A 17,266-nucleotide genomic window follows, 5' to 3' on the forward strand; every position below is an offset into this window, starting at 1 on the left:
CTGGAGCCATGCAGGTGCAGAGACAATGGTCTCAGTGGTGGGGGTGGCCCCTTGGAGTTGTGAGGTGCACCTGCTGAGCACATCGGAGTGACACATGCCAAACGTCGATGCTCCGCCCTCCCCCTTCCTGTTCTCCTGGGTGAGTCATAATTCCCCTGGGAGACTGGCTCTTTGGTACCCAGGATACAGGGCTCTACTCCCATCGTAAGAGGAAAATGCATTGCCAGTTGGCGGTTAATACTCTTCAAATGAGAGAGGCATGGCAAAGAGTAGATCTCTTGTTCCCAGCAGGAAGGCTTTTCACAGAAACACCGTGTTTCAGATCTAACTCTTAAGGAAGGAGAAAACAGACAACTGCCCCATGGTTATCTCTGACACTGGTCACTTCCAGGATTAATCAAAAGGGAGAGACAAAGCAGACACTTGAATCACGCATCATAACTCCATTTTATTACAACATCAAGGAAAATAGTTGCGGGAGGAATGATACTAGAGATAAACAGAGATTAAGCCACTCACAGTTGCACTGTCTACACCTTCCTATCAGGGAATAAATATCACGGGTCTCTGTACATGCATTGCAGGACAGGTGTGCATGTGTGTATCGTGTGCAGATGAATTCTCTCTAGGGTGTTGTTCTTTTAATTTCTTGACAGATGATGGTTGAATTTGGTGTCTTCTGGCAGACTAGGAAGGGGCTCTCCCACTAGGACTGGGACCCAGCCTTTTTCTTCTGGAATTTTCTGAACTGAGACTGAATGGCCACGGCTGCGCGTTCTGTCTCTGGCGCATCCATGTCAATGTCGAATTCTTCTTGAACTTTCTTCTGCCCATCTGTAACAAGAGAAAACACAAAGGTGAAGCCATCACCTAGCCGAGAGCAGGAAGACAGACAGCCGCCAGTCACCACGCGGCACGCACTCACCACCCCCAGGACGGGACCTGGTTCGCAGAGTAGAGCTTGTCCCGACCCCCGTCAGAGCCAGGATCTACCTGGGCTATTCTCTGCCTGCCCCAAATCTGCAAAAGACCATGAAACTCAAGAACACAATCCCAACCCCTCAGATGCTTTCTATACCTGATTTTCTATGTCTCATGGCCATGTACCACATGGTGCTAAAAATATTAGCTGTGCTTTGACTTTTTCCCGATAACCTCATAGAGATAGAATTTAAATAGTGCTACAGATATTGACCCAATGGGGGACTGATATTCACAAGAGCTCTGGGTCAAAGTCACTGAGTTTCTGTGTATACTTCCATCGCCAACGAGATTGCTGATTGAACGAAAGCTTCTGTTTGTCACCAGCAGATGACCCCATTTGACCTTCACAATTTCGCTGAACTTCCACAGGTCTCACATTCTGTTCCAATGAGGGAGACTTAACAATATGCTCGCTAAACTGGAAGGATTTAACTAATTCACACTGTAACAATTATAGAAAATAAAATATAAGCCAAAGAGAAGTGAAAACACGTGCTGAGTGTCTCTTTTCGCTGGGCATCAGCTGACTTTAAGCCAAATGTAAAAACGAATAAATAAATAAAACCCTCTAGTCATAAAAGGGAAGAACCTTTACAACTCCTTCAGTCTGGCAAAAGCTAATCTTCAGAACTGCCAAAGCATCTCTTTTAAGAACATACAGGCCTGGGCTGCCTTCGGCTCTGGTCATGATCTCAGGGTCCTGGGACCGAGCCCCGTGTTGGGCTCCCTGCTCCGAGGCGAGTCTGCTTCTCCCTCTGCCCCTCCCCATTTGTGCTCTCTGTGTCTCTTTCTTTCTCTCTCTCTCTCTCAAATAAATAAATCAAATCTTTAACAAAAAAAACAAAAAACAAAACCATGCAGGCCGCGGCCCCACTCCAGACTCAGGGCTGCTGTAGGAAGGGCTCCTGGTTGCAAGACCAAGTCACATGCATCAATGGTCCTGGGGGAACACCAGACAGCCCTGCTTTTATAAAAGGCTCTCGGATGATTCCAAGAGGTGGCCAGAGTTGAGACTCAACATTTTGTCTACAGATGAAGCACCCAGTAAGGCCCTAGAGTAAGCTCAAGGTAGAGCTGGGGACAGAACCCACCCTGTAGCACTTGGGTCAAGACGTCAGTGCCACCTGGACTTGTACCTGGAAGCCCAGCAGTGTGCCGGGCACATCCAGTTTGGAATGGGAATGTCAGGGGCATCTGAAGCAGGGACAGGGCTCTACTCCTGACTTTGTCACCAGGCAGCCAGAGTTCATCATTCACTCATTTCCTCTCTCGGCGACTTTGGATAATAATGTTTGGGCAATGCCCCTCACAAAGAGGGTTGAGGACATGGGATCACTTTCAAGTGAGATAGTCTTGTTCTCTTCTGCCTGCTCTGTTCTTTCTCTCCTAGACAGATGATAGGTAAACGGATAATAGATAGATAGATCATAGATAATAGATGGATGATTGACAGATGATAGATAGATAATAAATAGATGATAGATGATGATGATGAAGATAATAATGATGATGATAGATGATAGATACATGATAGATAGGATAGATATGATGATAGATAAATGACAGATGATAGATGATGATGATGGTGATAGATAATAGGTAGATGACAGATAGGCAGATAGATACAGATAAATGATGATAGATGATACATAGATAAGGATATAAATGTAAATATATATGAGTTGCCCCATATAAATATATATGAGTATATCTGGTTGTGCGACATTCCCTTTGCAGACCCTTAAGCAAACTCCTATCAATTTGCCCAGAGACAGCTGGTCACCTAGATCCCTCCAATCACACCTCCATCTGGGAGGAGAGGACAGTGGCTCTGCAAGCCTTGCCATACTGCTGCGTCTGTGACCTAAATCAGTAGACCTGTTTTCCCCTATGCCAGATTGGCTGCCGATGCCCACGAGAGAAGTGAATTTCGAACGCCCCAATGTCCAGGGAATATTTGGGGGGCCATCTTTTTCTAACCCATGAGAGCCCAGATGATACAGAGGACGCGGTGGGTTTGTCCGGCACCGCATCAAGTAAGCATTCACAATTTAAACAGCATGGCAGGGACCTATAGTGGACAGGGCCATCGGGCGGGGCAGGAGTTCCGGGAGGCTCACATCAGTACCTTAGACATGTTTCTTTAGCATTATTGCATGACCTGGGCTGGGGCAGTGTCTGGCAAGCCTGAGCTGGGACCAGCTGCAGCTCCTGTGCTCTCAGCGATGGACCCTCCACACGGGCCACGTGGGCAGGTAAGTAACACCTTCAGCACCAGGACTTGTCATAAGATGGTTCAGAGCCCCAAATCCTCTTCCTCCCTGAGGAACCCCTGTATTTGATTGCGAAGGGGGTGACCAGCTGACATTCAAAGGGACACGGAAAACCTCTCTTTTAGATTTAAAACATTGCTGCAACCTGAAGGTTTTAAACAACCCGATTCATCTTTCCCCTTAACAATACTGAAGAAAACAGCAATATTATTTTTTGACAAATGATAAAAGAAGGGGTAGAAGATTATGTACATTTAGGAAATATGTGAGATTATGAGGACGGGTCATAAAAATAAATTTCACAATCATCTCTGAAACTAATATCTTCAGCTAAAGGTGATTTATACGTTCCTCCCTCGTTGGAAAAATATTACAATGCTTAAAAAGGAAGCACTAATATTTCAGGAACTGTTACCTTCTGTTTACTTGGCAAAGTCAGGCCATCCCTGGGGAAGGTCTGACACTGTGACTCCTTCCACCGAGATTTGCAAAGCTGAGGAGGGGGCCCCGGAATGTAGTGGAGAAGGGACAACCACTAGATTTGGTCACTGCAAACGACGCCAGGGTCTGCAGATGGCTCAGTGTGTCCTGAGACTAGGAAAGCAGGGCTCAGAGCACCCCAGACTCAGCAGGAGGAGGCTGGCAGGTGACACGGCAGAGCCTCTGTGGGGCCCCGGAGGGGCACCGTCCACAGACGACTTGGTGAACATGACACAAAACGTGGCCACATTGGAGTGACACGAGGAAGCATCGTTTATGGGGGGAGGGGTGCCACCGGGAATGGTCAGGCCTGGGTGGAGAGAAAAGACTCAGGCATCGGGGGGGGGGGGGCCTTCAGATACGCAGCTCACACTGAGGGTGAGCTCTGGGTGGGCTATTAAGCCCCTCCGTGCCTGGAACAGTGCCTGCCTCAGCACCTGGCAGGGAATAAAGGAAAGGCAGCCTTGCATCAGGCAGGCAGTGTCCTCCAGGCTTCCCTGGGATAAGACCGACTCCCTCCCAACCCTCAGGTCCTCCTGGTCCCAGGGAGGCAGCTGGCAGAAGCAGGTACAGTGACTTGGGGGTGTGTCCCTCTGCTCTGTGACTTTCAGGAAGGTTCATAGCTTCTCTGGGTCTCAGTTTGCTCATCTCTAAAATGGAGAGGTAGAATCATTTTTAAAAGTCCGTTCCACGTAGCCACCGGTGTGACGTGCAGAGTGGGCCATGTTGTAAATTGAACGACTGCCCAGTGGTAGTGAGCAGGATGTGCCAGAGCGGCAAAGCAGGGGCGGGGGGTGTGAGCAGTCACATGGCTCCCTAGCCCCCGGGCCCTGCACCTGCTCAGACTCTCAGATGCTTGGGGCCCGATGCAGAGGGGCAGGGCCGGCCACAAAGCCATCACATGCAATGAGGCAGCGGCACTGAGGGGTCAGGCCCTCCCCAGTCTCTTGGATGGCAGGTGGCGTTTGCTGGGCTTGTGACTTCACGTCCTTGCTCAGCAGCACAAGGCCCAGAGGCTACACAGAAAGACAGGTGCAGCCCAAGACTCACAGGTCATGTGAATATCAACTAGGCAGTCCCCAGACACCGTCGCTAGGAGGCACTGGAGGGGCCTGGGCCCTCGCATGAGGGACAGCAGACCTAAATGAGCAGAGGGAATATGTGTGCTGTTCTCGTCTCTAGACCACCCTGTAGCCATTCCCCAGATGCTTCTATTGCCGCCTCACAAAAAAAAAAATGCGTGCAGGCTTCCAGCTGGGTGGGGTGGGCTCTCTACCTGACATTTGAATTCAGAACCCCGGTAGGCAAAAGGCACAGGGACCCAGTTCCTGGTGATGGCTTTCCACCAGCCTGAGAGCAGTAGTTCACTCGAGCACTTTGTAACCTGCCCGTTACTGCACAGCTGCTATTATTCGTATCTCTCTGGAGTATGGGATTGTTATCCGTGTGTCCTCTGAAGAAATTCTGAAGCTGACCAGGAGAGCGGCCAAGACGTTATTCATACCAATCAGCTGGTTATAAAAAGCTAGTGATTGCCAACTCCCCTGGAGAATGGGAGGGAACCTGAATTCCTGACTGCGTAGCTCTGGAGCTGTGAGGGGCACCCCCATAACTGCAATGTCTTATGAGCCCAGGGAGGCGGGAAGCCCCCACGAGCCCCTGAGATCTCATCCGGTTCTGCCAGCTCCATTACCTAGCAGGCCTGGTCTCAAAGGCCATCACTATCCGCTACATTATCCGCCTGCCCTTCTATTTGCCTCCCCTCCTCTCTGCGTGTCCACCAACCTTCTCTCCCCACTTCTCTCGCAGAACCAGGAGCACGGCTGCAAGACAGTCCCAAGCAATGAGACTTTTCTCCCTGGGCAGAAACTTCATCAGACAACCGAGACACAACACGGAGCTGAGTCTCTGGCCAGTACCATGAGCGCCAATGCTCCCCCGGGCTCGGAAGTCTCGCGATTCAGTGCTGCCCTGACCTGCCCCCAGGAAGGAACCCAGGGCTGTTCCATAGATATTTCTTATGCTATTTTCCTGAAATACTGCCTTTCTTTTGCAGAAACTGAGACAGGAAGTGGTTCTGCTGTTTTGGATTTTATGATGCCATAGGAGAGATGTTCAGGCAGCCATGCTTGAAGATGTCATTGTCCTAAGAGCCCCTCTTCACTGAGCATGAAATAGGTCCTCCTTCATAGAGTTAAGTGGATTTTCTTTCACAGATCATTTGATGGCAAATGTAGAATACAGGATCATAAATAGAAAAGGAAGGAGCTACCAGCAGCTCAAAACAATCCCAGGAGACACTGAAAGTCTTCGACACCTCCATGAAAACCGCTCGTGGGGGAAATGGTTTGACATGACGTGCATCTATTCGGATCAACACAGAGCCGGCGCTAGAATAGTGGTCATCAAACCAGGGCTACAGCCCGTCAGCTGGTTCTTACTGGGTACCTGTGTCCATCTGCAGGGCTCTGCCATTACAAGGTACCCCGGGCCGGACAGCTTGGCTGACAGACATTTGCTGTCTCCCAGTTCTGGAAGCGGCAAGTCCAAGACCAGCATGAGAGCAGATCCGGTTTTTCCAGAGACCTCTCTCCCTGGCTTACCAACAGATACCTCCCTACTGGGTCCTCACGTGGTCCGGCGTCTCTTCCCCTTCCTATAAGGACACCAGTCAGACACCATAAAAAACCTCGATTTAACTTAATCACCTCATTAAAGTCCTTATCTCCAAATAGAGCCTCATTCCGAGGGACCGGGTATCGGGGTTTCAGCATATGAATTTGGGGGGACACAATTCAACCGATAACAACACCTCACCTAACTTTGGGCTCTATAGGTTTCAAAGTAGCTTTGTATTCCTTCCCTTGTCTGGCTGCCACATTCTCGAGAGCTGCAGGAAGTGCCCGCTGTCCCCATTTCACAAAGGCACAGAGACCATAATATGCCTCGCCCAAGATCGCCCGGCGAGCGCTGGCCAAGGGCTGATTCGGAAGCCCAGCCTTGCTCCAAATCTTCTTTTTAATCAGCAGGGTTGCGTTACTTTCAGATCCTTAGAGGCCAAGATGACAGCTTTTCGTATGGACCAGTTAATGTTGCTTAGGGGGAAAGAAAATCTTAAACGGTCCAAGTGAAACACCTGAGAGAGTCAACCAGTTTGCAAAATCTGTTCGTTTACTGGGCGGTCCAGGAGAATTTAGACCAAATCCCATCGTTCAGCAAATGGTTGAGAAGGCCTAGTATGGGTCCATCACTGTTGTAGGGGCTGAGAGAGAGCAAAGAACAAGCCCAAAGCCCTGCTCTCTAGGGGCAGGGGGGAAACAGAAAATAAAAAGGTAAATGCACAAATAAGTAATGGAATTTCATAAATTCCAAAAATAAAGTGTGTCTGTGTATGTCTGTGTATGTGTGTGTGTCCGTGTGTGTGTGTGTCTCTGTGTGTGTCTGTATGTGTCTATGTGTGTGTCTCTGTGTGTGTGTCTCTGTGTGTATCTGTGTCTGTGTCTGTCTATGTGTGTGTGTCTGTGTGTGTGTCTATGTGTCTGTGTCTATGTGTCTGTGTCTGTGTGTGTCTGTGTGTGTCTATGTGTGTGTCTCTGTGTGTGTGTGTCTCTGTGTGAATCTGTGTCTGTGTGTGTCTATGTGTGTGTCTCTGTGTGTGTGTGTCTCTGTGTGAATCTGTGTCTGTGTGTGTCTATGTGTGTGTCTGTGTGTGTCTCTGTGTGTGTGTGTCTATGTGTGTGTCTCTGTGTGTGTGTGTCTCTGTGTGTATCTGTGTCTGTGTGTGTCTATGTGTGTGTGTCTGTGTGTGTGTGTCTATGTGTGTGTGTGTGTGTGTGTCTGTGTCTGTGTCTGTGTTCCGAGGTCAGGTAAGGGCTCTGGGAAAGAGACAGGGTCAGGGAAGGAGGCTGGTCCCCAAAGCGAGGCTAGGACCCATCTGCCCAGGAGGGAGGGGCAGCAGGGGCCCTCTGCTGCCAAGAAACAGCACGTTTTGAAAAATTATTCTCCATCCATGCATCCACAATCTAAGTAGCAGACTTCAAATAATTAGCATAAATTCTTTAGAAATTAACAGACATGTAGTCATCCAGAGCATAACAGAGCTATTCCTGGATCCTGCAACAGCCCAAGATCTGATAAAAAGTTTGAAACTCAGCCTCATTCCAAAATACCTCATATTAACCCCCATGCTTGATTGAAGGAACTCTTAAATATATTTGTTTCGGAGTGGATGATGCTGTAGTCATTGCCTAGAGGTCCTGGCGGTGAGTCAGGAACGTAGGGGCTTGCACGCACACACGCGCATGCACACACACGCACACACGCGCATGCACTCACACGCACACACACGCATGCACACACACGCACACACGCACATGCACTCACATGCACACACACATGCACACACGCACACACGCATGCACACACGCATGTACACACATGCATGCACACGCATGCACTCACATGCACACACACGCGTGCACGCACAGTCATTTGCATACTGATAACTCTCCATATTTTAAGACTTATTTTATAGAAACAAATGACCTCCCAAGGCCTAAGCCCATAGATCAGAAATTCGCGCATAAGCAGTAAATTGGGATAGAATCGTCCTGAGTAGGAGTCGGCCCTGATTCGGAAGCACAGCACGGAGCCTACTATAAAAGGACCTAAATTCGAGCACACCATAAAGAAATAACAGTCATTTAACTTAAGTATGCCTTGCAAATGGGCTATTAGAATACGAAGGTTCTTAGAATGCCCTACCTTCTTCCAGAGTTTAATACTAAGTTGGAAACAATTCACATCTGTCCATTGTGTTGCCCTCGATATACTTAAGCTAATTGATACAGGGCAACTTGGGCTCCTGGGGCCTCTTAGCTGGCTCTCCGCCCTCTCCCACACCCGGGCCACCTATTGGTCAGGGAGAGCCAGTGTGGCTTCCTGCGTAAGGACCCAAATCCAGGCCCTCGAGGCAGGGAAATGAAAGCAAAGAGACCAGCCAGAAAAGCAAGCAAAGATTGGAATTTTTTATCCCTAAACCTCAAATTGAATCAAAATATACCCAGAGAACAAGGCACCCAGTGTTAGGGAAGAGGTCACGTCCTCCCCTGCAAAAAATAATAAAGGTATATTTGTATACCTAGTTCCAAAAAATGCCGGTATCAAGCATCCATCCTATGAAATGCCAATAAAAAAAACAATGCACCTTCTTTAAAAAGCTGGGAAAAAGCCAGTCGGTGATGAATTAGAGAAGGTGCGTGGAATTTCAGCAAGCCGGCGCCGGAGCTCTGAGCTCCGAGCGGTTTCTCGTTCCTGCCCACTGGCTCGGGGTTTATTGAATGGGGGCTGCTGGTGCGGAGAACTGCAATTTTCCAGGTCTTGGCTCAGCGGTGGAGATTAATGAGCAAGGTCAGGCATTAGCGGCAGCAGGCGCGGGGGCTGTCCGCATCTATTGTGTTCTCACACCAGATAAACACGCATTCCCCGCCTCTAACTTTCCCCACACCAAGTTAGCACCTTTTTGATTCTTACAGCTTTTTCCAAGAGAGAGAAATTCTCTGTTGTCCTGAAAGAGGCATTCTGAAACCCAGTCTCCATTGTTCAAAACGGCTGTTGTTAATGCAAAGCCTAATTTGGTCAGCTGAAGGCCGCGGCTTACTTCCAGCTCCGAGTCCTCTGTGGCCATTATGCCGCAGCTCAGGCCCCTACCTATGTGCACCTTGCTTATATAGAAAGATTACCAGGCTGGGCCATTTAGGCAATGGAATGGGTGCACATAGGTGTTGCTGAGATCAAGTTTTCTCCAAAATTCATGAAGCCCAGGAAGATAACACACCAGAAGATAGAAATATCATTGAAAAAAACTCATTTTTCTTTTGGAAAGGCAAAATGGTTCCTAGTTGTATTAGTCTGCGAGGGCTGCGGGACAAATTACCACCACGGGGGCTCAAATGACAGAAACGTATTGGCTCACAGTCCGGAGGCTGGAAGTCTGAGATCAAGGTGCCGGCAGAGTTTGTTCCTCTGAGGTCCCTCTCCTGGGCGTGCAGACGCCGTCTTCTCACTGTGTCCTCCCACAGTCGACCCTCTGTGCACATGTGGGTCCTGATCTCTTCTTATAAGAGCACCAGTTGTCCTGGGTTAGGACCCATGTTAATGACCTCGTTCGACCTTCATCACTTCTTCGAAGACCCTGTCTCCAAATACAGTCCCATTCTGAAGTACCAGGGGTTAGGCTTCCAACCTATGAATGTTGGGAGGGGCGGACACAGTTCCGCCCATAGCACTAGCCAACATGCTTACATTTTCGAGAAAAAATAAATAAATAAAGACAGGCAGATGAAGCATGAAGAAAAAGCTTCACTAGGGAAAGCTCGAGTTCCGACTGCTTGAGTGTGGTCGGATGTGCCTTTCTGGGGCTCAAACGCTCCCCTGTGTTTGAAATGGGGATGATCATGAATCGAGACTCATTTCCTCTGGAGATGTTCGGAGGGACAAGGAGGGAGTGTGCACCAGCCTGCTGGGTCGTGTATAAAGAGCAATTACGAATGCACTGCTCCCCAGGACGGTGGCATGCAGACTGGCTCACCCAACACCCTCTCCTTCCGCCGGCTCGCTCCGCCGCAGACGCTGACAGCCGGGGGAAATCCATTCCCAGGGGTCCTGGAAGGAGGATTCTGCCACCCAGGCAGGTGTGATGTGGCGGGATCTGAGAAGGCAGAAGCGAGCACTGGGGGTGGCCGGCAAACACAGAAGGACCCCAGCTCTGGCAAGCAGGGAGGCAGAGACACTGGATCTCTCTGGGGCGGCTGTAGGGACATCGACCTGTCCGTGCCTGGTGCCACGAGCCTGGCAGCAACGGCGGCGGGGATTCTTCTGGAAAAACCTGCACGTGGTCGGTGTTTCTGGATGCAGTGTCCCTGGCTGTGCGCGGTCCAGGCTGGGTTCTCTGCCTCTCAGAGATTCTAAGGGGCTGATACCGTGTAATGACCCCCTTCTACTCAATCTAGCAAGAGTGGATTCTCTTCTTTGTGCCACCATCTGCTGTAGGCATGCCTCGTTTATATGGGGGCAGGGGAAGGACAGGGGAGTTATGTAGGGNNNNAAGGGGGTCATCCTCTGTGTGTTTAGAGATCAGAGACCAGGCTTTCATTTTTTTGCATAGAAAATTCTTTAGTCCTAACCGGAGAATAGTTTGAATCACAGTAGGTAAAGGTGAGGCTAACACACCAAATGTTTCTTCCCCTCTTCTAAACACATGCAAAGAATGAAAAGTCCTTCCCAGAAATCAGCAGCTAACTTCCCTAACAGCACACCCCTCAGAAAAGCCACAGTTTGCCTTCCTTCACGTGCTTACAAAGAGAAACGACTTCAGGTTGATCGGGAGGACAGAGAACAAAGGAATCATCCATCACCTTAGACCAGACCTCCATGCAAGCCAGCCAGATACATAAGTGCTTGAGAAACTCCAAGAGCAGAAATGGATCGTGGCCGAATCTGCTGCTTGCCTCTATTTATCCCCCGTTTCTTAGTTACAAACCCAGAGCTAGGTCTCTGGCCTCCTTGCTGTCGGGCATGGCCACACAACTAGGTTCTGGCCCGTAGGATGTGGGTAGGAAACAAGAAATCTCCTTAAAAGAAAGCTGACACTCTGTCCTTTTTTCTTATTCCATCTGTTTTCTGCTAGCCGGAATTCAGAGGCAATGGCAAGTGCTCAAACAGCCATTTTGGGCCATTAAGTTAAGAGTCATGCTGCGGATGGCAAAAAGGAATACAGGTGCTTGATGCTCCTTGATTGATGCTCCTTGAAACTATCCTGACTGCTCTCGACCACCTACCTTTTCTATGAGAAAGAAATAACTTTATTGTTTAAGCTGTTGTTTTTTTAGAGTTTCAGCTTCTTGTAGATGAACCTCGTAGACATACACATACATTATAATAAGCATATAATTCATTCAAATTCATTTCAGACTAATAATAGAAATTCAAATATATATCACTGTACAGTATGGCTCTATTTTCCTCCCTTTTAACTGTATGGCTTTTTTCTTGGGCTGCATACGTCTGTGCAATTTCTGATATGGCTGGCCATCTCTTTAGTACTTTTAAAACCTTAGGTTTTTTTACAGAAATATTTCACGTATATTCAGTAACCTTTGCCAAGCATTTCTCTCGGGCTTTCCTGCTGTGACTTCTGCCCCCATAGCCTTCCCCTTCCAGCTTTCGTAGCATGTAGCTTGAAATGCTTGAAAACACAGGAAAAGAATGCCAGTTTTCCTTAATCAGGCTGGAGCCTCCTCCATTCTGCTCAGGGCACATTTTTTCTTCCTTCAGAGCTTTGAAATATTAGCAGTTTTCCCTTTCCCTTATATGACCTGGTTTTACCGTTTCTGAAGGGTGAAATCTTCCCAGACTCATTTGCCCCTAGCTGCTAACCTTCAAAGTTTCAAAGGATTGAACTCTGAAGATTTCGGCACCATGGAGAATTTTATAAAGTTCTCCAGTTTTCAAATGAAAGCAAATGCAGTCCTAATGAGAGGCCATCTTCAAGAAGCCTCCGAGGAGCACTAGCTCACCTCATTCATACAGAAATGATGGGCGCTCCCCTCACCCATCATTCCAGAGAACTTGCCTTTAGAGGGAAAGGAGGGGCTGAGGCAGGTGGACTGCCTTGCAGACTCGGTGAGAAAGGGAGAGAAAGGCTCAGAAGTCCACAGACCAGAGGAGCCCCGGGCTGTGTTGAAGCAGCAGTGTGGATAGAAAAAGCATTACACACGCATCAGAAAGGGACCAGCGCTCTGCTCAGACGTTGCACTGTGGACCTCTCCTTCCCCGTGCTCTGCGGCGCTGCCTGGTGAGGGATGCCTCCGTCCAGCCACGTGCCGGCGGCCGGCTTCAGCCCCAGCAGATGCTTCTGTGCTCTTCCTGGACCCCCACGGCAGCCGAGCGGAGGGGCTACGCTATCTTACCGGACACATTCCCACCCTGGCTCTCAGCCCTGCGCCTCTAATCCCGGAGGACAGGCATTTTCCTGTGCGGATTTTCAGGGATTACAAGCTTTGTTAGATGCGCAGGACTATGGGGCCGATGCGCCCGTTGTGTATACAGATTTTGACTTTCGGGGCAACGCTCTGGGTAACACCTGGGAGGGGGGTCTGTGAAGCGAAGCAGAGGCAGATGTATGCCAGGTCCGGCTGCAGTCGGGCTGATGAACACTGCTGCTGCTTAAAATCTCGAACTTGAGGCTGCCACCAACCTTGATTCCCCATCCAGTCAGGTGTCACGTGCCTGCATTCACTCTCTGCACCTCTCAGGCACAGCAAGGAGACAGAGGGAAGCAGAAGGAGACAAGACTGCTCGTGTTCCCATGTTTTAAATACCCTTCAAAAGTTCTGAACGTGACCACGCATTCCGTGTTGGAATATCCTAGGGACAGGGATGGCCTTTGCAGCGGTGTCAGCCTCTGTTGTAAATGTGTTAACAAAGATGGGTGTTGGGTGCCAGGAACTGTTGGTTGTGGGTTTAAATTCCACGCAGGCTGGTGTCCTGACCCCACCAGCCTCTGCTTCCACATTCCTTTGCCTATGCTTGACGCATCGCTTCCATTTGCTTTTTTAAAATGACGCTATCTTAAGAGCTAATGGCAAGTACTTGCTGATTTGCTGGAAAGAGCTTCCTAGAGGGGAGTCATTTTAAGCTTTGTATTTATTCTTCTACTTACCAGGAAGATGGGTTCACATATTTGTAAAAAGAGAATAAAATCAGATGCCCAGGACGGAACAAGCTTACACGGCCTCTGGACTCAGCTGGTGAACCATATCTGGTACCCAGACCCAGAAGGACTAACCAACAGTAGAGTTTTGGTTTTAGTTTAAAGCATTATTTAATAATAATGTTCCAACAACTAATCTCAAGAAGAAATGGAGTAAGAAGTACTTTCCCAGGCAGTGGTGAAGTTCTGAGTCCCCAGACGTCTCTCCTACTGCCTTAGGGCCAACGCCTGGGAAAAATTCAGATGTGAACCGTGCTTGGTCTGACGAGCCATCGCCACTGTTTAAGCAAGGATTTTTATGCAGCGCTATGACAGGAGAGCCGTCAAAGCCCCCCCACACACACGCATACGTTCTTACAGACCAAAAATAAAGCAGAGTATTTTTATTTCAAGAATTCCAAAAACAGAGAAAATTTCCAGTGTCAGGCAACATGATCCAAACTTATTCAGTTTCTAAAAAGCTTTAAAAAAAATCATTTTTCAAGGGATCAGAATTGAAACAGCATCCCTTAAAGCGTTCTGATGATCAACAGAGGTAATAGAAGCATTTCCATCGAGATAAAAAATGTAAGCAGTGATAAAATATCCATTTTGGGTTGCTGCAGCTCAAGGGAACGTTAATAGAGGCTGATATCAAGAAACTGATATGGAAAACCAATTTAGGCAGGACGTCCGGGGAAAATGTCTAACATCGGTCTGTTAGAGAATGGAAGTGCTCCCCGGAGCTAAGTCATCCGACCTTTCACTAAAGTCATTTTAAGCTGAACTGAGGAAATACACGCGAGGGCTATATTTTGCCAGCTGTAGCTGGCTAGGCTGACCTAACAGTCTACTTCCATCCCAGATACGTAATTGGCAAGATGTTACGGTCTTGTTCAACTTCGAGATGTGTGAACAGAATAAGACTGCTCATTTTATCTGCAGGGAGCTACCGTGTCTTTTAAGACATGATTCTAACCGTCCACCAACTAATCTGGCTCATGATTTCAAAATGATAGTTCAAATTCTCCACGCATTGCCATAATGTAGAGTGTCGATGGGCTGGGTTTATAGAAAATGCAAAGCGAGACAGCGAGTCGCTGTAATTCAACGGCCAGGATCTGGAAGGGCGCTTGTTGACAGCCCCACGCACAATTCCAGTAGCGCATGGCGCCAGGGGCATTGCCCAAACCCCCAAGTGAAATGGTTACAAAGTTTCAAAAGAAAATTGGAATATTTTCTGGCTGCAAAACTGCAGGAACAATTTAATTTCAGGGGTAGCAGGAGGGCCGACAGCAACCTCTTTATGTGCGCAGATGTGTTCATTCCAGCCGCAGGAGGCCACCCACTTCTTTTGCGTTCCTGTGATGAGTGGGCCACTGTTGTCTACACCTGTCCACACCAGGAGGCCAGCCACCGGTCAGGCAGCCTTATGCACAGCCAGATGCACACCATGGAAAGTCCAAGGAAATAAGCCCTCTGCCCATATTCTGCAAGCAGCAATGTGGAAATGCAGTCTGTCCAAATGAAAGAACAAATGTTTCCATTTGGTTGAAATAGTTACATTTGTTATCACAGCCACTGACAATCCTAGTCAGAGTCTGCCCATTGTACTTTCTTTCCCCTCCACTGCCTCCACCAAGAAATAGCACCGTATTTCTCCTTCGGACTCACAGGCAATATTCCCTCGATGTTTGCAGAACAGAAAATCCAAAGAAGTCAACATCCTCTAGTGTCCCGGAAAGTAACAGCCACAGGATCCCCAAGTGGCAAAATTGGGCAAGAGGCAAGACACAACATTGTCCCACAGGGAGGAATGGGGCCCCAAAGAAGTGAAACAATTTACCACAGGTGAACTACCAGCCAATGGCCAAGCCACAAATGGCCGGGACAAGAAACAGGGATCTCCTCTTCGCCCACCCCTTCGTGAGCAAATGGGAGACGAAGACGTGGTTTCCTTGCCAGACCATACAGCCAGCCAAGCAGGGCCAGTGGTACTGCAATCAGGGCAACAGCCGAAAGGCAAAGAAAAACCTAAGAGCGACTGGCTTAAATGTCAAAATACTGCAGGGGTGGCCACATGGTGCCAGCTAATTCATGGATGAACCCAGCAAACCCTCGACGCTAAACATTTCTCTCTTTTCTTCTGAAACTCCTATGAAATAGTTATCGAGTGGCACTACCTGGGAGGAACATTAAGAGAATTTTTTGTAGCCAGAAAATGCATTATAATCTACAACGCACAACTTCGTGGGCTATTTCTGATGACCTAGCCCATTTGCAAAGCACACTATAAAAACGCTTGCTTTATGGACTGGTGGGAAATTGAATTTTCGTGAGTGCACAGCAGTTCAAACTGCCAAAAGGTTTATGTTTGAAACTCTCAAACTCTAAGATCTAAGAAAGGTCAGAGGCAAGAAGACTCATCGTCTCCACTGTGATTAGCACAATGAGTGATTCTGTGCTGTGGGTAATGAGTTCTGCCGCGTTCAAAGGTCAATCCTGTTGCACTTAGGTCTGTGAGCTAATTATGATAGGAAGAGTCTAACGTGGAAATTACTTGGCTCACATCAGCACCTAGCCGGGAAAGCTTTTCTCTGACATCCAAGCACACTCTGCTTTCTAAATGAATCCTGGAGTGCAGTTCAATTTTCAATTATCTTCAAGGTCTGGGATGGTGGAATGGTGGAATGGTGGAAAGAGAAGAAGGCATTTTAGAAATATTGAAGAGGCCACTTGCCAAGCACAAAAATGGCAGCAAGCTTCCATTTCATGTAATTGTAAATTACTGGAAGGAGTATTCTCATAAACGTAAAGGAGGCTGTATCTCTCTCTTCCATTTTCCTACCCCCACTCCCACCCCCACCTCCTGTCTATGGAATCAATACATGTTTTAGCCGATCGTTGGTCTACTCAATTCCAGATCCCAACAGGAAAACGGAAAGAGGCTCCAGGCACAGTTCTCTGGCAAGAACTCAGAGGAATCCCACATTAGAAGCATCCTCTAGTCAGTTCGTTTTCTGGGGGAGGGAGATAACTTTCAAGGGAAATATAATTTTTTTAAATGTCTCATTGAATTAAATCTAGCAATATGCAAATAATTAGCCTTCTCTATCATGATAAGCAACGATTTCTGTTAAAAATAATAATAATATATACACCTTCAAATTAATATTGGAAAAAGCAAAGCTACAAATAATTACATTTCAAATTCAATGATCCCATAATACTGGTTATCTTTCTTTCCTCTTGAACTTTCAAAGTATGGTTTCTATTAAAGGGACTCAAGTCCTCATTTCTGTGGGAAATCATTTTCCCCAACATGCCCAAAAGAACAATTCCCCTGGCTGTGTGGGGAAGGAGAAGGACGGAGATTTGGGCTCTGGCTTGCAGTTGATTAAAAGAGAGAGATGGTTGTTTCTCGTATTTCTTAACCAGCTGATCTTGCAGTCACAAGTCTGAAGTTTAACTCAAAGTTCTGAAACGAAGGACTTCAGTCTACAACCTGATCCCCCTCCAGGGCAGTGAAAGCAAATCTCAGCTTCTCCTGTCTGAAATGCTGCCCGGGGAGCGCCCAGCGCTGCATCCCTCCCAACTCGACTCCTCAGCCCCAGGCTGGCTGCTCATATTCCAGCCCTCCTGGGCAGCACCTGGGGTCACTGGCAACTCCCCTTTTCCCAACTGGCAGCCCCCCACTTTCCCCAGTGGCTCAGGACAGGTGGGTGAGTCATCCACAGGTGCAGTGGACCATCGGGAGGCAGCTTTTCTGGAAGCCTTC

The 17,266-nt window shown here is 48.2% G+C and overlaps 1 protein-coding gene across 1 annotated transcript in view; it reads right to left on the reverse strand.

The window, feature by feature from the left end:
* Positions 1 to 587: 587 nt before the first annotated feature.
* PCP4 (Purkinje cell protein 4) overlaps positions 588 to 17,266 on the reverse strand; it is a 53,001-nt gene continuing 36,322 nt past the window's right edge. The window contains exon 3 of the mRNA XM_008701924.1: positions 588 to 834. Within this exon, the coding sequence (XP_008700146.1) occupies positions 707 to 834 (128 nt within the window). The 3' untranslated portion in view covers positions 588 to 706. The remainder of the gene's footprint in view (positions 835 to 17,266) is intronic.

This window comes from Ursus maritimus, unplaced genomic scaffold, assembly GCF_017311325.1.
Source record: "Ursus maritimus isolate PB19 unplaced genomic scaffold, ASM1731132v1 scaffold_4, whole genome shotgun sequence".
Classification (NCBI taxonomy): Eukaryota; Metazoa; Chordata; class Mammalia; order Carnivora; family Ursidae; genus Ursus; species Ursus maritimus.